General features: G+C 36.8%; 1 protein-coding gene across 4 annotated transcripts in view; it reads left to right on the top strand.

Annotated features, from left to right (window-relative positions):
• The first annotated feature begins 4,345 nt into the window (after positions 1-4,345).
• PDE11A (phosphodiesterase 11A) overlaps positions 4,346-22,398 on the top strand; it is a 113,887-nt gene continuing 95,834 nt past the window's right edge. For 2 of the 4 annotated variants that reach the window (XM_042875041.1, XM_042875039.1), the window contains exons 1-2: positions 4,346-4,383; positions 12,061-12,219. In XM_042875041.1, the coding sequence (XP_042730975.1) occupies positions 12,124-12,219 (96 nt within the window). In that variant the 5' untranslated portion in view covers positions 4,346-4,383; positions 12,061-12,123. Of the gene's footprint in view, positions 4,384-4,822; positions 4,899-8,118; positions 8,150-12,060; positions 12,220-22,398 lie in introns of those variants that run through there. The other 2 variants (XM_042875040.1, XM_042875042.1) reach the window with 2 other exon arrangements.

Below are 22,398 nucleotides of genomic sequence, written 5' to 3'. Positions count from 1 at the left end.
TCTTATGAGTTGTTTAGAAATTCCTCTTTTTTTCCTCGCTACTTAAAGCTATGGATTTTTCAAGTAATCCCTTCTTCTTACAGATCTTCTATGACATCCAGCTGAGATTCCTGATCGTTTCTATTTTGTTCCATCTTTTAGAGCAGCATTTAAATAACAAAATTTTAAAACACAAGGAATGCTTAGTTACTGCTGTACTTTAAGATGTGCAAAAGTTTGGATTTAATTTAATAGCATCCCACATCCTTCTGACTACTGAAAAATCTTGCTCTTCAGAATAGCAAGTATATATCAGAAAGTATTGAAAAAATATGTTTGGCCATTTGCCAGTGTCAGCTGAAAAAAAAGTTTTCTGTACATCTTATGTTAAATTTGGAAGTTTAAAAAATAGCCTTAGAGATAAAATGGCTCCCCAGATTGATGTTTTAATAAAGCAAGGAGGAAAGAGAGAGAAATATGAAAAGGAGCTATGCTAAGACATGAGCTCTTGGAAGCTGGAGAAAGGGCAGTAAAAGATGATTAGAAGTGATTTTTTTTGGGACAACTCAAGTCTTTGAAAAGAATATTAAAACTACCTTACTGGAATTAAAATCAAACAAAACGAATGACCTTAATACCGCCTTGCTCTGGACTTTGTCACATTTAAGCCACTGCAGACACAGAGGAAAACGTTCTCCTTCCAGGGGAAGGGCTCTTGATGTAGGCAGCAATGAACAGATGAGAACCACGTTTTATTATGCAGGATAACTACTTGTTACCATCAGTATTAACAGTGTGTCTGTTTCCATTTTAAAGAGCAGTTACAGCATTAAAACCCCCGGTCCCAAGAGATCTAGTCCTGTGGGTAGGAAGCATTTATGAGCTGCCTTCAGCTACTAGCACCAGCAACTCCTGCATGCATCTCTGTACTGGCTCTCAGTGCAGACAGAGGTTGCTCCTCTGATAGCATGAAACACGGCAAGCAGAATAAGCAATAATTTAACAAAAAAGAAAAAGTTCCATGTAACACAGAAAAAATTGAGAACAACTTTTGCCATGCATTAAACATGACTAGGAAGCATCATGGGGAACACAAGAGGTAATTGCAACAGTGAAGAACTAAATTGGTCCAGTGTGCTTTCCAGGAAAGAGCACGCCAGTCTGTCATATAGCATTTCAAAACAGTTAAAGTCGTGAGTCCCTGGAAAGTAGCCTCATGCTACCTGTAGCCATGGACGTAGGAAGGCAGGGTTATGGCCCGCATGGGGCACTGGTACCCCTATACCTTCTGTTTCTGCCTCAGCCCAGGAGCCTGCTTCTCAGAGAGCAGACCCTGAGCGAAGTGTAAAGCATCTTGGGACCTTCTTAGGCTGTGCAACACACCATATTACTAATAGAAGGCATACTGTAAGAGAAGAAGCTAGGCTACCTCACGGGCCGGGCCAGGCCACACACTGACCTGTTTACCACATCAGGGCCAGTACCTCATGACTGCCCAGCAGCTGAGTGCGCCTGATCTGTTTTCTGGAAAAGGGTGCCCAGGTGGGTCCTGTTTGCAGGAAAGCTAAGTCTGAAGCCCACCCCTGCTCAGGTGTAAGCATTCTGGGGATAATTTGCTGTTAGTAAGTAATTATCAGCAATGGGGTGTGGCACTTACAGACAGTGCTGAAGTGGGCTGTATTGCTGGTGTGAGGTGGTGAATGCAACTTCCTAAAGTGAGTGTAGAGTGGAGGACTTTCATCAGCAGATTAGTAGGTTTGGATTTTTTTTCCTTATCAAAAGATGTTTGGTCTGTTTTTTCTATTGCTTTAATGGAGTAGCTACTCGGCATACCAGCTACTAGCTATGAAAAAATCTGTGGTGGTCAGGGTTGGCTTTCCATTGCTTTTTCCTATAAATCCCCTGGGTTGGTTTTCCTGTTCCCTTGTAAGGTCTGCTTTTATCAAGCTGTCAGCCTTTGCTGGTTTATCAGTTAGTTAGCCTGTCTGTCTAAAGAAACAAATTCAAATTTTTTTTTAAACCTGTCACCCATTCTGAAACTTCCTCATGGAAGCTGTGGGTGGGAAAACAGGGCCCTCACTGGCCAGTAACTCCCCAGGCTGCTCTGAAGAGAGGAGGCTCTGAGTTCCCTGGAACTGCTTAGGTGCTGGAGAAGTATGGTGGCATGCTTTGAAGTCCAAAGCCTTTTGATCTGGTTTATTGTTGTCCTCACCAGTTTTTATGGTGGAAAATGAAATTAGGGAAGCTTTAAGGGGAGGAAAAAAACAATGCCTGCTTGCACCTCTTAGCTTGTCTGAGTCTGTGGTGATTTAAAGGGGTAGAAGTGCTTGCATCTTGTTTTACTTTTCCCTAGGTAGCTTGTATGGGGATGTGGTACAGGCTTCGTTAAACTGCTTTAGGGTTATTTTAGGAATATATTCTGGAAACCAATAGCTACAAAAGCATTTGTGGGTAACAGTATAGGTCTTCTAAGTGGTGAAGTAGCTGTGCTGATAAGATACAGAAAGGGTCTCAATCTGGATTATTCTACGTGTGTATCTGCACCTGTTCTGCAATGATCTCTAGTTTTGTCTAGATTAAGTTTACAGCTTCAAGTAGAGGCAGGTTCAGCATTTCTTCAGCATGGGGTTTTTTGTGTTTGTTACTTTTCTGTTTTACTGGAGTGATATTAACCTTTGTTGAGGAGTAGGAGAGTAGGTGTTGCTGGAATCCCTACTTTTGAAAGGGCTGCCATTTTGTATCTCATGGGGCAAATTAACTTTTTTCTGCTTGTCTGCCCCAGCTCTGGTTGATGTTCCTGCTGGTGAGCTTCACCTGGCTCTGCTTAACTGGAAAAATCCAGGTTTGTGAAAGGATGAGGAGTGTTCATCCTGCCCTCCCTAGTGAAACTGATGGCACAGGTGGGGCTGTGTTTGCCATCGCTTAATTCAGAACTGCTGTCCTTTATTTAGTTTGAGGATTTGGGATTCTCTTATGTAGATATTGTAGGAGTCTTAACTTTTAAATACTCAACTGTTTGCGTATGTGGAAATGCAGTTAAAGAAGTTAAGAGCTTCAGCTTTTTGCTGTGGTGTTACATATGATCCAGTTCAAATTATATTTAAAGATAAAAGAGATTTTTGAAGTCTTCACCCTTTTCTGATGTTGTGTCTGGGTTATTTCATCACAGGTCATCTTATTTGTTGTTTGTTTTGGTGTGTTATTTATTTATTATTATTTTTTTTTTAGAACTACTGAGCATGAATATCAGCTAAAGGAAAAAGTAGATTTAATTTCGTTTCTGTTAATATAGTTCACTTATGCATGTCACACACTTTTTTTCCCTTTTGTCCTATGATTTGCATGTTCTTATGCTGTGGAATTGCTTGTACATGGAAAAAAATGTATTTTTGACCACGTCCAGGATGAGAAGGTAACTTATCAGTAGAAGAACTGGAGTCAAATAATATATAGACAAACTAAATATTAAATGGCAAACACTTGTAAAATAAATGAAAATAATCTAATGAGAAGTGAGTTTAGAAGATAAGTGCAAAAAAAATTTCTTAAATCATTGCTTCTCACCTTATGAGAATTCTGCTAGTTTGGCCAGTGATAGCAATAGGAAGCTTTAAGTCTGAAAGACGAATTGAAATCAATACTTCATGCTGATTTAGCTGACTCTACTGAAAATCTCTGTTAGATGGATCTGGCTTCCATTGCACTTATGTAAATCTATACTTATAGCAGATATTCACTTATCTAAGTATATTTGGTGCTTGGCTTTGTCTTTCATGTGTCTTTCTACTCATTTTATGTACAAGCATTACTAGAAAGATGGTATGGAAGACGATATCAGGGAGCGTTAGGAGGGGATATAATTTAGATTTTTATATAAAATTTTATACTAAACTATAGGGACAGAAGGGAAATACTTTCCACTTACATGGCATGATGCACAGTGTAGCATAATATAGTTCAATTGCATATTTGATTAGGGTATTTCAGTGACTGTGAGAATGGACGTACCTAAACCTGCAGTTCTAGTTCTAGCAGAAATCCCATTACAAGACAAAATAAAGTGGTGGATTTGCTTGGTAAAGGATCTTGCTGGTCTGTTGGAATGGTTTCAGATTTTTTGAAACAACTGGATGTTACTTTTAGTTATTTACAGTTTTGTGTTGTATTCTTTTTCTATAGAATAGTACAATTAAAAAGAAGTACCCATACGTCATTACACAAGTTAATTTGTTTTACTCTTCTACAACAATCCTATTGAGTAACTATGAAATAAACAGCTTGAGCTAATGATTCAGCAGAGTGTGTTTGCAGAATAATAACTGCATGCAATCTGGGTGTATGGGAACTGCTGAATCACGGCCTGAACCTCTGATTGATCACCTGAGGTGAGCCACGTGAAGTCAGGTGAGTCAGCCAGAGGAGCACAGGTGAAGGCAATTCACCTGTGCTGCAGGAAGGGGTGGAGCCTGGCTGCACTCCTCCTAGACCTATTTAAGAGCTGGCTGCCAGTGGGGAAGGGTCTCTTCTGGAGACCTGCTCTGCTGGGGCTTTGTAAGTGAGCCCAGGATAGGGGTAAGCTTTCTATCCTCTTTTTGTTATCGTAATCTGCTTTGCCTAACTCTCTTGTTTATTTTGTGTGATAACATCTTAACATTCATTGATTATACGCTGGGTTTAATGTGTCCAAAGTGCACTTTTTAAAAATGAGAATGGCTAAGGTTAATAACTACTGGTTTATCACAATGACATTTTAAATTTGTTGTTCAATGATTTTATACTTCCGTAACACTTGAAGCCACCTGTTGCTCCCATGCAATCACTTGCAGGAGCTAGGCTAACCTATAGATAAGCTTCTACTGAGGGACGCAGTTTTACTGGGTTGTTTTTCTAAGGGAAGTATCAAATATAAGTATATTTATGTAAGTATATATATATGTAATTTTATATAAAGTATTGCATGGCTTAAGGAAAATAACAACAACAAAAGAAAACAAAAAAAAGAAACCCAAAACATTGAGTTTAGGAGAACAGCATGAAGAAGTGGTTGAAAGTGAGTTTTGTGTGAAATGGGAATATGGGAGGATATTTGTGGCTGGTTCTCAGCAGGGCTTCTTTGTGCCCACTACCAAAGGGCCCAAGGCCACTGTGATGGGGCAGTAGTGGATTTTATCTCTAAATATTTAAAACTAAAATTAGTGGAAAAAATAACTCTTATTTTCTTTGATAAGTACATGAGCAGTGTAGAAATGCACATAAGATACCATAAATTAGATTACAACTTAATTTACTGTACTGATATCAGCACTCTACTGGTAGTTTGTTTGGAAGGAGGAACAGCAAAACTATTTTGTACTGATCTGGGAAGTGTTGTCCTGCAGAGGAATCTCAATCCCACTGTTGATCAGATCTGAGTGTGAAGCATGAGATCTTATTATTATTAGCTTGATATTCATGTCTAAAAACTTGTTAGTGCTTGCAATTTTTTAGGGAAAGAATTTCTATTTTGTTCCATTGCTTACATAAGCAGACAACATGGACTGTTGTGTCTGTTCTTTAACTAAGAAATGTAACAGTGATTAAAATGGGAGAGAGAATATAACACACCCTGACTAAATAGAGAGAACCCTAAACTGTTGATGCATTTAAAACCAAAACATAAACATTATCACTTGATTATCACTTTTCTCCCCTTGAAGTCATCTTTTTTTTTTTCTTTTAGCTCAAAATATATAGAGACTGGTTTTTTAGTCTGGAAGTTAATGATTTTGAGTGTCAGTGTTCCCTACTTTTCTGAATTGTTATGGGAGTGATGAAATGGAGTTGGCTGAGATGTTCTATGCTTTATCTGTTTTACTTGTTTTATAAGAAGTATTGCTGCCACTGATTGTCACTAGATAACTGTGCTTATTGGAAGAATTAGGTCTTAGATGCTGGGGAATGGTGCTACTTTGTTCTCCTGCTGCCTTTTGTCTCTGGGGCTTTTAGAGACTTTGCAGAAGTTGACAGGAATGGCTGCAAAAATCCTTATGTTGAAGACCCTTAAGAGATTGGTTTACTTGGTTGGTCTTTGTGTGCAAATTTTTCTACAAGGTTTTGCCCATTGTTGTCTTATTGCTTTATTTCTGCTCCTTGTTCATGCACAACGTAACTCGTGCTTGTGTTTGTGCCGCTGTTTGTGGCATTTTAAACTTCTTTTCTTTCGAAGAGGAGTATCCAGAGCAGATGCCTTCATTTACTTGTATTTTGGCTTTTTCATATTATGCTTTGGCTCTGGACAATATGCTGTCTTTTGGATTGCTCTTTTCTTATAAAAGTTTATGTATTCTATACTCATAGGAAGCATGATTAAGAAATGACAAGTCTTTTGATGTCAGTTTTTCAATTTCTACAAATGTCAGTGCTTCTGCATATCAACTTCTTGTAAAGTGAAATAAACAAAAAACCTTAAATCACATTTTTATATCCTGTGCAGTGCAGTAGTACAATACATCTTAGGTAAGCAATGTTATCTGACATCCTTGCTCTTATACTAATTTTGATGCTGAACAGCTAATTGTGAATCAGTAATTTAAATGCAGGGTATTCCAAGGAGCTTCAAGGTGTTTTTATGTTTTTGAGCCATTCTTAAGGGAAAACTAAATAGTGAGCAGTCCTGTCCTGCTGTGAGTGCCTCTTGTATTTTTCTGTTTTGTATGATTAACAAGCAAGTAGTATTTTCAAATTGTCAAAAGAGATACCTTTTGCTTGTAGTTGTGAACTTCAGTTGGGTCATCTAGTTCACTTTATTACAGTTGGACGTTATATCCACAGACTCTGGATAGTGAAAACAATGTCCCATGGACTTCTCATTGCTGAAGATCTTTTCAAAAAGATTTCATCCTGCATTATATCATTTTACTCTGAGCTACATTGTTTTAGGAGCATACTTTTCTTATAAATCATTCCAAATCATTCTGATAGTATAGCATTAATTGTACTAGCTTTGGTAAGGATATAGAAAACCAGTTTTCTTTTTCAAGTTCCAAGGGCTGTGTTTAGACTAACTGTACCTTTGCTAACAACTGGTGAACCATCTGCTTAAACTGAAATTCAAATGTGAATTCTAGTTGTTCTGAAACTGACTTCATTATTACCCTAATCTATTTAATTTCTTTAACTGTCTAGGGAATGAGGGGAAAATCTTGTTACATTAAAAATGAGAACAATAGCATCTCATGGGAGTTGTGGAGGTCCTCTGTGACCTTCTGTGAAAGATTTCCTGTTAATTTTTTTAAAGATTTCCTGAAGCTGGGAATCATTATGGAATGTCTATATTCTTTCAGCAAATGATAAAATTTGTAACTTTTAATTATGTTTTTTGCCTCTTTAAAAACAAAATTCACACTGAAATGTAGACCTCCCCCCTTTTAAGTATAGCTGTTCCATTTTCATAATGGTCAGATTGTTTAGTGACTACGGATTAACTATGGTTAATTTGCTGCTGTTCTCCAGGAGAATTAAACCCTAAGACTTCTCATTTTCCACTTCCAACCCTATCAGTAGTACACCTAATTAACTTTTTTCAATCCTTGCCCAGTACCTTTATATCTTTCATAGTCAGAATTAAACTAATCTTATGAATGCAGAGGTCATTAGAGGACTTGACATACAGCTTCTGGGTGCAGTCAGCTTTTCAGCTGAAACAGCTAGAAAATGTTTTTGCTGCTCACAACTTCCATTCAAGACTCTAATGTTTCTGATAGTTAAGTTCTCAAATTGTAGTCCACACTTTTAATGTTGTTCTCAAAATTACAGGAACTAGAAATTAAATGTATTAATGAAAGTTGAAATCATGATAAATTAGAATTACAGGATTTAACTCTGCCCCAATTTGTCCTTTTATAGAATAAAAGCTTTGTAGTATAAAAGCATGAAAATATTTTTCTTGCTGACAGCAAATCTCTAAGTAGATCCAAAAAGAACTGAGACTAGGTGTTACTGCTCCAGCAGTTGAAATAGCAGCACTTGAACTGATGAATCAATCTTGCTCTCTTCCTGTGATTGACTGTCACATTTTACAGGGCAATATTTCCCCAAAGAAGAATTTACAGTCAATAAGAAACTTCAGACAAGATGATGTTTATCCTCCCAAATAACCACTCCTTGTTGGCAGTTAAAATTCAAGTTCAGAGTACGTGAGTCATTACATTTGCAATGTTTTTGGCATCTAGCAACCTCATTATGTAGACACAGGACATTAAAAATAATTGTTTGGGTTTTTTTGTGTTAGCAGTGTTTTTAACAGTCAGAAGTCTTGACTTCATAATTCCTGAGTGTTCTTGCATGAAAATATTGCTGATACAATTGCAATTATAGTGAAGTTTATCTCAGACAAGATATAAAGTATACTAATTTTATCTCTAATTACTGAATAACTCTTCTTTACAAAAAGAAACCTACAAGAGCATGCTGCATTTGTAGCATCAACACTGATATTCCCTAACAGCCAGCAGCCCAGCACAGGTGCTTGTTATGCCATAGGCTGTTCTAAAAAATGGGGTAATAGTTTGTATCATAAAATGCTTTCAGTCTAACAGAATTCTTCTCTCTGATTTAGCAGCTTTGTTATCAGCTGCTAAACAGGCCTTCTTGCTCAAGGTCACTATCCTTTAAGTAGAGGTGGATGTAAATTTTGTACAAGCTCCTCAGCCTTCATAGTTCACACTTGGGTATTGAGTTTTTATTGATGCAGTTAAATTCAGCTAAACCTCAGCTAGATCCTACTGTGTGCATCCTATGAAGATGTAATAAATGATGAAAGAAAACTAGGAGGGAGGAATAGGTGTGAAAAGGGGAAGATCTGGGATATAATGCAGGTCATCTGGTCACTTCCTTCTCGTGTACTGCATGTTAATGCTGGCAGAACTAGTATTTCATTGCTTATGTCTCCTTCATTGCTTTTTGCAAATGTCACTGAAAGGAAATTCCTGCCTGCACTTCAACAAGAGGTTAGAGACAAAGTTTCACTTTGCATCTTGATTACTTCTATTTTTATTTTTTTTTTACTGAGTTCTTAATTAGGCTTGCCTTAATCTCTTCCTTTTACCGAACAAATGCGTAAGTTTCTCTATATTCCTCTTATTCACTGTTTCGAATATGCTAGGGAACTGAACTACCTTTAACGGAAGGGTAAGAAGTGGGTAATCTGCTATCAGATGATGAAACCACTTGAGCAAGTTGTTACATATCTGGAACTGAGGCTGTTTGATTGCTCTGGGGTCCCTGTGCCTCTCTTCTCCTGTAGAGATCACGACAAGGAGCACAAGCAGGAAACTTCCTAAATCCACATGAAATATGATGTGATATAGCAGCAATTAATTCCAGATTGCTAGTCCATTCTATGCCTGCTGTTCTCCATGGAGTCCACTAAGGAATACAAAACCGGTACCTTTGTCGCATCTGTTTGCAGTACTGGCAGCTTGTACAATAGAGATAACGTTTTGGACAGGTTCAGAAGCCCCTGTGTTACATGATGCTGTCCACTGCAGGTCAGATGTTGCTTTGATTGTATATTATGGGTGTTCTGGCTTTCCTAAGCAAACTGTTAAGCACAAATATTTCAAAGGAAGCTCACTGTCTTCTCAGAGACTGCATATAAGTAATTTGCTCTTCTTGAAAGTCTTCTCTTGAAAGCAAAAAGTTTTTAATACACTGAAAAGACAGAAATAGGTCTAAGGAAGAACAGCAAACCCTAACAAAATCAGAATTAAAATAGGAAAAAATGGTATAATAAACAGATTCAAGAGTTTGGTATTTTGTGGCAGAAGAGTGCTATAGCTTGCGTGTGAATATGACAATTGTTATTAATTATTGGTGTTAAGAGGTCTGAAAATTTGCATAACAGGATAAATTACCCAAATGTTTATGTAAATCTTAATGTTGATTGAGGCAGGTCACTTAAAGCACATTCTTTTTGGAGTGGTGATGATCCTCCTACTTCTTTTTTCCCTGTTGTGATCTGCAGATAATGTAGAAATAAGATAGTCTGGAAAATGTGTCAATGTTTAGTATTGATAAAGATTTAATGATTTCTCTTATCGTAGTTAAATTTAATCTTAATTTAAGGATTGTAGGGATGTAACAATTGCTCTTTCATCACAGGACATAAATATGTGCAGATATTATTTTGCAGCTGATACTGTCTGAACCTTTAAAATCAAAACTCTTGCTTCTATTTGTAGAAGAGTTTAGTTACCTTAGGTTGGGAGTGCCAGAACTGGTTGCAACCCAAATGCTAACTTTGTCCTGAAAGAATGGAGCTACCAATTCCCTCTCCATTTGATGGTAGAGTTACTGAAGATGATTCTCTACGGAGAGTGACTTTGCAGTCGTCTTTCAGCAGTACTGTTTCATGGCAGAATAGTTATCTGCACAACACCATGCAAAAAAAAAAGTTGAGTTCAGTTTCCCTTAGCTTTGGTCAATCTATACGGGATGTCATTTTCAGCTAAGATTTGAATAATGCTCTTTAAAGCTTTTTTAACTTCAAATGTTAATGTACTTAATGAAGTACTTTAGAAAATTGTATGAAAAATGTATTATACATCTTTTAGCTCTTTTGTTTGTATACATGGTAATCTTTCTTCAGTGGTAACCAGCTGTGTGGATTCTACAGTGGAAGCTTAAACTGCACATCCAAACAATGTACAGTTTCCTCTTCAGGAAGCTATACATTGAGAGATACTGGCGTGAGGGGGTCTTTCTAAATCAACATGTTTTCATAATCAATTCTCTGGAAAGAACCGAAGTTTTCTTGAATTTCTGTAGTGAAAACATTTGTACTGTGGTGTAATACTAATCCTTACAGCAAGGCATATTTGACTTACTAAAATTAAAGTGCAGCAGGCAAAGAAGTATAGCTAACAAGTGTTTCCATCTGTTTACCAGAAATCATGGGCATCTGCAAAATATAGATGTGAAATGGCAGGATGTATGTGTATGTAAGATTATGTAACTATCACCAGATATCAGTCTTAAAATGTCATTCAGTAAGCATTCTATCCAGTAATGGAACTTATTTTGAAGTGAGCAAATGTAATTTGGTCTAAAGATGTGGTATTGTCACCCTACACACGTTTTTCCATTTCTTGTGCAGATGGTGGATTGTCCCTCTTTCACAGTTAGTGCATTCTAAAATTTCTTGCAAGTATTAGAGCACTTGGAATACTTGCTAATCTTACTGATAAGTTGGTGTTTGAAATGTTTACTCCTTAACATTTTATCACTGTTCTTATTTGATTGTGAGATTAGAATGGAAAGCAATGTAAGCAGACTCATGCTCATAGTATGTGTTCTGTATTTTTTGAGAAAGTGGATGCTTTATGATCAGTGAGATTATACTAGGTACTTAAGCATGCTGAAGAGATTTAATATATGCATTAATTAACATAATTAAAAGATTTTTGAACTTTGCATTACCACAGTTCTGATACTTAGATGCAAGTGGAAACAAAATCATTTAAAACAACCTCATCTGATTCAGGGTAACAGTAATAAAACCTGGTTTGATGATGATACTGTTCTTGGTCTTAAAAATTTCAAGAATGAAGAATACTACATGGAATCACACATTTTCCCTCTGCGTAGCTGCTCACCATTGGGGCGATTTAGTTGCTGTGTTCCCATTAACGCTATTTAGAGTGGTGGTGCTAAATTTCCTGTTAGAGCACTGTGGAATAACTTAAAAAATACTCTGATGTATGCGATGTTTTAGGAACTTTGTCTACCCAAATACTGTCCTGTATGCTCCCAGCAAGTTGTGCAATGATTCGGTTGGGTCTTGATATTGTGGCTGATCTTTTTAAGTGGTATCCATAAAGTCCTTCTTTGTTTTATGCTTGTGTGGTTTGAGTACAGCAGTTTGACAATTGTTTCTCTCAGCATCTTAACTGGGGAAAGACATCTAATAGAAAATGTGGTAATAACACAGACGACAACATATTATTATTTTTCTCAGTGTCTTGTATAGTCAAGTACCCTGCTACCTGAAGGAAGCTCAAATATACGATATGCATGTTAATATTTCCTTGTTTTCTCTTGAAGGATCGTCGCTTTAATGATGAGATTGACAAACTGACTGGATACAAGACGAAGTCACTTCTGTGCATGCCCATAAGAAACAGTGATGGAGAGGTTATTGGTGTGGCACAAGCAATAAATAAGACTCCTGGAGGTGCCCCGTTTTCTGATGATGATGAAAAAGTAAGACTGCCTTCTTCTGTTTTCTTGTATGTAGCCTGACAGACTCTTCTTAAGAGTACCTACTGCAGATACTATGAATAGAAGACTTATTCTTTAATATTATTGACTTTGTAATTAAGTTGTAGTTAATTTCTCAGGTATGACAATGCTGCAGTATTTTATGTACAATTTATTTCTTCTTTTTACCTATCAGAGTGGAGGGAAGAGCTGGTGTTAGTTCTTTGTTCAGTTCGTATCTTGATAATTTATTACTCCATGTTATACTAAAAACTCCTACTGATCTGTTTTCTAATGCTTTCTTAGCTTTATAAAAAAAAAATGAGTTAATGTCTTAAAAAATTAGCTGTAAAGCAGAAAAGCTGATACTTGTTTCATGAAACCTACAACTGATACACTATTATTGCTTTCTTCTCACAGCTTTTTTTTCTTTTTTTTTCCCAAATTCTTTAGCCCTCAAAATTTTAGCTTCCTTATTTGGCCTGCAATCTGTTACTTATGTTTGAAAACCCTTTTTTGTGTCTTTATATATTAACCCTTCATGACATAGTCTGTTTCATATAGGTTAAGTTCTTTGTAGATTTTAACTTGCAGTACAGAAGCTAGAGTTTCAGAAACCTATTCTCTTGTAAATTTAGAAGCTGTGAAACTAAGGGTTTTGCCATCATTGTGGAGAAGCTTAGAGAAACCTTAAGATATCAAATTGCATTTTGAAGGAAAGACTAAGAGCATCAGTACTGACGTATTTTTTATAGATGTTAATGCATATGCTTCCCCCACTGTAGGAATAATAGCTTGAGTAGCTTGTGTTTGAAGTTAGGTAATTTCAATTAAAAATAAACATAATGAAGAATTTGTATCACCATTAAATGAGATGCTAGAAGCTGATTCAGAATGAAATTAAGTTGGTAGAAGCTGTTGCTTTAGGTTCAGATGACTTGTCAGTCTGTAACTATTTTTATAAAGATCAGGTGCACTTGGAAGCTTAATATCACTAAGGTATGGGGAGCAGCCTTTTGTGTTAATGGTGTTTAAGTGCTTAATATAAAACGTATGCTGTAACATAAAACATCTGTTCTGTAAATGCAAGAGACCTTGCCTGTTAAACTTGAGCTTAACACTTCTTTTTTTAGATTTTGTTAGACTTCTCATGCGATACTTTAATGGGAAGATTTCAGCGTTAACCTCTAAATAAAATCTTTCAAAGAATTAATTATTGTTTTTTGTTGAAACAATAGCTTATTTTTTTTAATATGAACACTCAAAGTATTTGGAGAAAAAATGGGGAAACAGACAACTTTATTTGTTCTGACAAATATTGTGTGATGATAAACTAGCTGTGGTTTTCTTGTTCATATGTTGGTATTCGGGTGTGGGTTTTTTTTTTTTTTTAGAAAAATTATCTGTAGTAATAAGTTTTTGTGACAGTTTTCCTATAAAATCCTAAGCTTGCTCACCTTAGTCATCAGCTCCTCCGAATGCTCTCCATAGGATATATGCCTGTGGCATATACGCTAATATTATTCTAGGGGATGTTACATTTACCACTTTATGCTATCATAAAGCATAGGAAACTTTGAAATCCCTGTTTAAGGATAAGTACTTATTTTCTCCTTTCTGTCCTTTTCATTAAGATATATCTGGAGAGTAAAGGGAGTTCAAGTAGCAACAAGGAGGGCTTTTGAATTAAAATTAGGGAAAATGGGAAATGGTGCTATTAAAGTCAGGATATCTACACCTGAGTATGAAGGGAGAATGTGAATGAAGCCAAAAAATGGCAGGAAAGAAGTGGGTAGAGTCAGCAAGCTGCATAGCAACTCTATCCAGGAAAGAGAAATGGAGTATCCTTCAAGAAAGTACTATGAAACAATGCGCGCTTCTGTTTTAGTATAGTATTGAATCTATTTTTTGTAAAAGCGTAGGTAAAGATGGACTTTGCCCCTGAAACTTACTTAAGCTGACTCAAAAGAACTTAGTACTTGACAGAAAGCCATTGTTGGTGCATTATTACATGTTGACATTCCTGTGCTATGACAAAGAAGAGGTGTTAAGTGATACCTGCTGGAAAGAGAAAATCCTGCCTCATTGGTTCATTGCAGTAGATGGGAATAATGTTTAGAATCAAGACAGTATGACATAAATGAAATGTCTTAATAAACTAACCTTGGTTTTTCAAGGCTGTGAAACATTGCACAAATCAAACTCATTTTCTGTAGAAAGCATAGGAATGTATGTATTCCTTTAATTTGTTATTACATGGCTATTTTTACTACTTATGTATGTGTGGCAATACATTCAAGTCATAGTAGAGAGCCATTTCATAGTTTTTCGAAGCAGTGGTTTGAGGATATGAATCTTTACATGACTAATGTCTGTTAATAGTTTCATGCTCTGATTTGTTGTGTAGTGGGAGTAATTCAAAATAGATTGTTTTCTGTGAAATATTGTTACACAAAGGAATGTTTTGCCATCCAGGTAGGAAAATCCTTGCCAAGTGAAATACAACAAAGTGAATACACAGTATCTGAGAGTATAAAGATTTAATCGTTCTTGTGCCTTCTATTAGCTATCAGGTGTTTTTTAATAGAAACAATTATGAGCAAATATTTTAGATTTAACATAGCACTATCTTGCTGTTGAGTAGAGATCTTCAAGCAGTTACTCTAAACAGTACACATTTGCACATGAAGAGTCAGCTTTATTCCTCTGTACTGCTGTATGCTTTGGATACTTTTCCTAAATCTGTTTCGACATTTTGTTCTGATTTGTTCTGCTCTTGAGCTGATGGTGAACTCTTAGTTGAAGTGCAGATTGTCACTGACCTAGCCGTTTGGATCAGAGTTGAAAGATTAGGCTTATGCCTGGATAGTAATATTCTTATTGAAAGTGCATTCAACAGGTGATAGGGAGTGAAACATAAATTAGGTTAATGAGATGAATGCCTATGGTATGGCAGACAATTCAGGTGGGTCAGCTACTCAGTTATTCTGAGGTGAGCTTTACATTATTTGTATTAAAGCTGAGTAACTGGGGCTACCATTCACACAAACATGAGTAGTTCTCTAAAACTCAAAAGGTATTCATTAGAACAATATTAGTTGCAGTGTATTTAACGTGCTGAGCAACAAGAAGACAAATCGCTTATCAGCATCAACTATTCTAGTACCACAATAAGGTAATTTTTTTTCTTGCAATAATTTTTTTTCTATGAAAATAAATTATTTCTGCAACAGATCTGTAAAATGAATGGTGCAGTACATACAGAATATGCTACAATGGGTAGTCAAATGCAAATTGAAGTAGTAAACTTGGACCTTTTCCTGAATAGGTGTTTCTGTACTTGCTTAGTATACCTTGTTCCTGTATAAAATACCATGTTTGAAGTGCTGCCTTTAGCTCATAATACATTTCATCTTTGATAGAATATTTGAATATCATACATTCAACTGGCAAAACTGCTGTGTTGATGTCAACTGAGTATTGCATAAACACGTTAATATAATATTTCATGTTAGTACTGAGGTTGTGGTGTTTGGTTTCCATGCTGAGGTTACTAAAGATTTTTCACAATCAGCAAGTTTCTTGTAACTTAATTGCCATCTTTATTTTTTTCTAGTCATGTACACTATTGTTACAGTTAGTAACAAATATGTTTCTAATAATTCTTCAGTAATATATTAAATGGGTTCTCAAATGTAGTCTTTAAGGGAAAAATAAGTGAGAAGGTAAAGATTACTGTGGTCTGTAGCAAGTCTAGGATTGGTTGTGGCTTGGCAGCCTGTGTGCTGTTTTTGGTTATGGTTTTTGTTGGTGTCTTTTGTTTTGTTTTAAGATTCTGTGCTCTTAAGCTTTTTCCCTCACTGGTAACCTAGAAAACATGATATACCTCTGGGAAACCAAGAAATGCACTTCCAGGAGAATGTCTTGCAGGATTGGTGAATGCTTTTTTAAAGACTATATCAGAGGAGGCAAGAGAAAACTAGGGGCAAAGAAAGAGACCTGGAAAATGTTTTTGAAACAATGGAAGGAAAATCTGCCTGGGTATTATGGTGCTTTGTGCAGTAAAGTCTGATGACAATCTTGCAAGCAAACCCCATTTTATGTTGATGTCAATTTCTGACAAGTAGCAACTTCAGAATAATTATAAAATGAGACTCTAATAAACTGACCTTACCTCCAGGCCCTTTCAAACAAATCTCAGTATCTCTACATATGACTCCTGTTAGAGGTGTCTTTCTATACTCAGAATTAACTGCTTCACATAATTGCATCTTTTTTTGCAAAGCTTCTAGACTATTGTATAATAAAAAGTCACTTGGGGGCACTAGTGCCTTGAGTCGATAGAAAACAAAGAATAATGTTTTCAATTACAATTAAGTAGATGCTGGCATCACTTCATGTATTTTTAGTTATTTTTCTGAAATTTAGAGCAAATAAAATATTTAAGATTTGGGGAGTTTTGAATGCTCCCAAGCTGTAACCAAGTTTGTTTTGCAACATGTAAAATAGTAGAGTATTAGATTTCCAAGCTTTTGTAATTCTTTTTTATGGCAGACTTTCAGGTTTTTCTTCTGCATCTCTGGCCATGGTGTTAATATCACTGCTAAGTTTTTTGCATGTAATGATTGCTTCCAATTGCTAAACAAACTGTTTCCTTTTGATATAAAGGATGATCCAACCATTTCATTGCTTGGAGCTAAACTAGACCTGACAAATTGCTGTATGGGTTTTACCTCCTCAGCATCAATGGCTTGGTCAGCCAGAATGATGTAGAGATTTCTGTTTTGGTATAGACAATTACAGAAGTTTTGCTTAATTTAACAGTCATCGCCTTGCACTGTCATTACTAGGTAACTTTTAAAAATAAAATAAACACACTGGAGAATATCAGTTTTCTTCCAACAGTGGACATCAGTTCATCTGGAAGGCTTAAAAACAAACAAAGCCTTGAAAAGAAGGGTGCAGCCTGTGTGTTGCTGGTGCTGTCCTGGAGAGACACGAGACACTTCAGTATTTGTGCTGTTTGTTAGTGAGTCATGTGTTGCAGGACAAGTGAGGAAACTACCAAGCAGAAGTCTGACAGTCTGTGATTTAGACTATTGTACGCACTTCATGGTCTCCTGAGATGTGGTGTCAAAACAAATCTAATCCTCCATCAGAGGCTTAACAAGTGGCATCATCAGCTTCACCATCCCTTTTCCTAGTGTCCGTTTCCTCTCTCTGGCATGCTCCTAGCCTGAAGGAAGTGAATCAGCTGTAGGTATATTACACAGGATCAGCTAGAGTTCAGTTCTGCTCGATTTAGAGAGAGGCTATCTTGAATGCAGTGAGATCCCATTTTTACAGCCCCTACCAGGAAGGATTTGGTTGTCTATGCTTTATGAATGGTTCTATTAAGAGCAATATAGCCAGACCCCAGGGTTCAGCTAGTGAACTCTGTGGTTTGGTGTACCTTAAGATATGGCTCTTGCATTTCTCTATGCTCTATATTCTATATTCTATATTCTCTAAATGCTCTACCATTTCTATTTCTTGCATTTCTAATAACAGCCCTAGTGATTCTAAATGGCCCAATTTAATATGCTCTTCTGGTTCTCAACAGCTAAGGCCTAAATACATTCTATACTGGGATTACTATAATGATGAATGATTTGTAGAGATTTTGCTGTACCTGCTAATTTGCCTTCTGTGAATTTTTGCATGATGGGCTTAGAGTCATGCTGAGAGACAGTTATCTCTAAGTCAGGTATTACTGCCTTGTTACCTTGTGGAAATAATCAGCAGTAAATAAAGGTATCAGGAGGAGTGATTCAGAGCGTGCTAGCATCTGACTTGTGAAAATCATGCATCCAGCTCTGAATCTGAAGAATGTGCGAGAAGGTCATCTGAGAATTACTTTGGGTGCACTAGAATGGAACATGAGAAACAAATTAGGTAAATAATCTTATTGCATATTTTATATATTTCATTATGTGACAATGTTGGCATTGAATGCTCCTAACGTCTACCTTGCTTCTCTGATAAATCTGCATAGCAGTGTGACTCTAAAATCTATTATTTAAAATTGGCATAATTCTCAAAGATATCTCATGGGACCATGTGCCGTTGCATCCAAATACAAGACATGAATTTGCTGAAAGAGGGCAGAAACTAACAAAGACACTTGAAAGATAAAGGTGCTGAAGCATTACAACTATCTTGGAAAACTAATGGTCTATTAGGCACTATTCTTGAAAGTACTTGCTTCACAAATGTAAATTAAAATAAATCATGGTAACTGAGTTCTCTTGCTGGGGGAGTTTAAAGCAATTTGTCACTAGAATATTGGTTTTATCAGGACATGCTCACATCACTGATTTGCAAACAATACTGCCAAGCGACTGCAGTGACAAATAGTTCAGTGGGCTTGTTTCAGTCTTGTGGACATTCAGTCATAACTTCAAGTTATGGAGGATGCTTAAATTGTTTTCAATTACAGAATATTAAATGTGCTTTAACTTATGTCTCAGTATCTATTTTGAAGATTTGTAATTCAAATATTAACTGTCAGTCTCACCTCTGAAGAGCAGAGGCAAATTTAAGACGTCTTACAATGATATTTTAGTGAAATAGTTATCTCTCAAATATATGCATCTTCTTAAGTTTAGGGGCTACTTTGCGTTTGTAGTATGTAGTACACTGAATCTTTGATACCTGTTTGAAGCTTTTAGATGCTGCCATGAAACAAACTTTTAGATCAGACATGTGGAATGACTTTTCTACTGAACAGCTCAGTGTTTCATTTATTTTATTTCTTTATGGGGGCTGATGTTCTGAGCTTGTTGCATTCAGTGAGTGTGGGGAAGGTGTCTGGATTCTACGCATAGTTGTCAGTGGGAGTCTGAACCCATTTGTTCTTCCTGTGTTACTTGTGTCTTCTTAATTTATACAGAGAGATTTGGACAAATAAGTGCTTTCTTCTGTAAACCTAGACTGTGATTTGGTTAATGTTTGTAGCATTTGATTTAGAGCCCAACTCAAAGCTCAATAAACTAAGTGGAAGAATCTCTGCTGACTTCATGGGCTTTTAGACAAACTTTGAACCTCTGTCTGTTTAGGAGTATTTCACTAAATGCAGATCCTTATTCTATGGAGCTTAAATTAATCTAAGTCAGAGCACCAATGAAATCAGCTGAGGACCAGTTATTTTCTTTATCTTTCCCTTCCACTGGATGTGTAAAAGGCTCCAATAGGCTGAATGCAGTTTCTGCTCTTGATCAAACAAGCCGCTTGATTTGCTAGACATGGGGGGAAAAAATAGCTTCTTTAATTTTGTGAACATTCGTTAGAGTCAGACAACAAATTCTGACAAAACTTAAGTATCTCTCAAGTTAGATTGTTCTTCACGGGTTTTTCAATTAGTTTAGGTGTGACTTCAGACTCTAGACAGCTGATAAAACATCAGGGGGAGCGGGTGTTATCTGATGTAGAAATGTTAGTTGGTCCTGGAAATTGACCTATAGAGAGAGCCATTAGACAGAGTGAAACCAATATTTGTTGGCTGCTTGTTGTGAAACAAATCTGGTGAGAGCACAGAGAAACCCGGTATGTTTCTTTCCTAACACTTTAAACAGAAAACCCAGAAGCTAAGAGTTGTGTGGGTTTGATCATTATCTTCAGATGCTTCAGGAACTGTGTGATGTTTTTGTATTCGCCAACTATTAATTTAATCTTTCTTTGCGAACAGTATATTAATAACTTTCACTGGTTTAAAAAAATGCTTCTAATGCCAAAGCAACTGAGTCAATTTGGCTCTTGGTAGAAAGGATGTGTGGCAGCTCATTAGACAAACCTTGTTTGCTTTAAGCAAAGCTTGTATTGGGAGAAGCTTGTATTGGAACATGGTTCCATGTAGAAGCACGTAAAAGAACCTTTCTAGTGTACAGCTAGTGAAGACCTCAATTCTAACAATTACTTGAGATGTGCCCTGTTGGCTGAATGGGAGTGCCTTGTCCCTAGTGAAGTGCTTTTTCTGATCTTCTGCCAGTCTGTTCAGTTCTCCATAACTGTTCTTCATGATAACTGTAAGGATTTATGTGCTTTTAGAAAATAGCATGTCACGTCTCCTGACAATTACTTATTTTGCTCTGCTTCGGGGAAGATGTTTGTACAGCAGTTCTTGCCATCAAAAGTATTTCCTGTTAGAATAGTGATCTTGAGCCTGTCTGTAACTATAGATTACATGATAAGATATTGAAAGCTGCTTAGCAAATCCTTTTGCTAAAAATTAAGTCTACCTCTCTTCTTACTACAGGCTTCCTTAGAATTATGGACTATATTCTGTCATTCTGGCACTGACTCATGTTATGTTCTTGGGCAAATTGCATAGTAGGCTCTCTAATTATAAAAATGGTATTAGGTGTTTCCACACTTAATATTTATCAGATTTTTTTTTAAGTATTCTCACCTAATAAAAAGGAATTATTTTTTTGTTTGTTTTCCCCCCTCTTGTTAAGCTCAGCCACAGCTTTTAAAATTAGCTGAATGCATTTCTTACATGCAGCAGCTGTAGTCTGGACGGATCTGGTTAGAAAACACAAAATTGCAAAAAATACATATGCTCAGCTTTACATATCAATGTAAATTGTGCTTGACTGGTTTGTGAAAGTATAGCGAGTCTAACATTGGTGGACTCCTGGTTGTATATCAAAAGGAAGAACTCAATCCTCCTCCTCGCTGTCTTTCTTATTGCTAGCTGGAGAAACTGAAGTTTGCAGATCCAGCAATTGGAGTATGTAAGCAACAATGTGGAGCACACAGGAACGTGTGGTCTCTGTATCTAGAAAATTAACTCTGTGGCCATAAAGTGAGTAAAATCCTTGTCCTCTTCTTCTATAGAAACATACAAGATATGTGAAAAGATTGACTAACTCAGTGACCTTTCTGTCAGCAGTTCAGAGAAAAATGCCTTGGATAAGACAAGCTTTAGGTGAAATTCCTCTTGCGTACTCCTGTTTTTCATGGTTTACCAGATGTAGTATCTTAACTTCATTACCAACCCAAGGACTTTCCAATTATGTATTTTTTCAGGCATTTATTGAAGTAAGATGAATGGTCAGCGTTGGAAAGGACCTCAAGGATCATGACTCTCCAACCTCCCTGCCACAAGCAGGGCCACCAAGCTCCCCATTTAATACCAGACCAGGCTGCCCAGGGCCCCATGCAGTCTGGCCTTGAAAACCTCCAGGGATGGGGCATCCACAACCTCTCTGGACAGCCTGTTCCAGCATCTCATTGTTCTGTCTGTAAAGAACTTCCCCCTGACATCCAACCTAGATCTTCCCTCCTTCAACTTAAAACCATTTTCCCTTGTCCTGCAGTTGTCAACCCTTTTAAAGAGTTGATTCAGCTGAACTGTTAGCTTTCAAAAACTTCCTACATGTTGAGTGAAGAATCGCTATCTGATGTGCATTAGATTTGTGTTATTCCTCCTTTCTTTGCTTTTAGTTAACATAGGGAAGAGCTTCTTCCTATTCATTTTCATGTCAGTTGTTTTTCTCTAAAGAATCTTTAGTCTTGAAAAGCTGTGAAGTTGCCACCTGGAGCAGCTCCTCCAGGCAGTGAACTGTTTGATTTGGCAGGAGTGATGTCTGCTCCCAAGTCGTGGGCAGGTATTGCTGTGGCAAGTCAGCACTTCTCTATCTGGAGAAGCAGGAATTATTTGACTTTTCTGTGTGCTGTAGACAGATAAAGAAAAATGATAAAGGTTTTTTTTTTTTTCCTGCTAAAAAGTTGTAGAATTAACTGTCAGGTATGTCAGGTTTTGAGAGCTGGGGTAGATATTTGCTGTGTATTAGCATTTTGATGCCACCGCATCACAGGAATATAAAAGGCTTTGTTAGGTATCCAGTCTGATTGGTTGTGTTTGACTGTTAATTTTGGCAAAAAGATTCTAAGGCTTTCTGAATCAAGGTGGATATTGGAAATGAAAAACCTTAGAACAAAGCATAAAAAATGTCAGGTCACCAGTGAAAGTCAGTCAACAAGGTTGATGATTACTTATTGCTGAGTGGAACTGATTTCACCTTTCCTGCCCAGCTGGCGAATGCTAGAGTTAATCCACGCTATGATAGTTTCTTTTTTCAGTCAGAACCATTATTGGTGCTATCAGAGACAACTGATGTATATTGTTTAAAATTGTGA

This window comes from Lagopus leucura, unplaced genomic scaffold, assembly GCF_019238085.1.
Source record: "Lagopus leucura isolate 7727_CA_CO unplaced genomic scaffold, USGS_WTPT01 Super-Scaffold_100012, whole genome shotgun sequence".
Lineage (NCBI taxonomy): Eukaryota > Metazoa > Chordata > Aves > Galliformes > Phasianidae > Lagopus > Lagopus leucura.
Note: the sequence above shows the minus strand (reverse complement) of the source record. Positions and strands in the feature narration are given on the sequence as shown.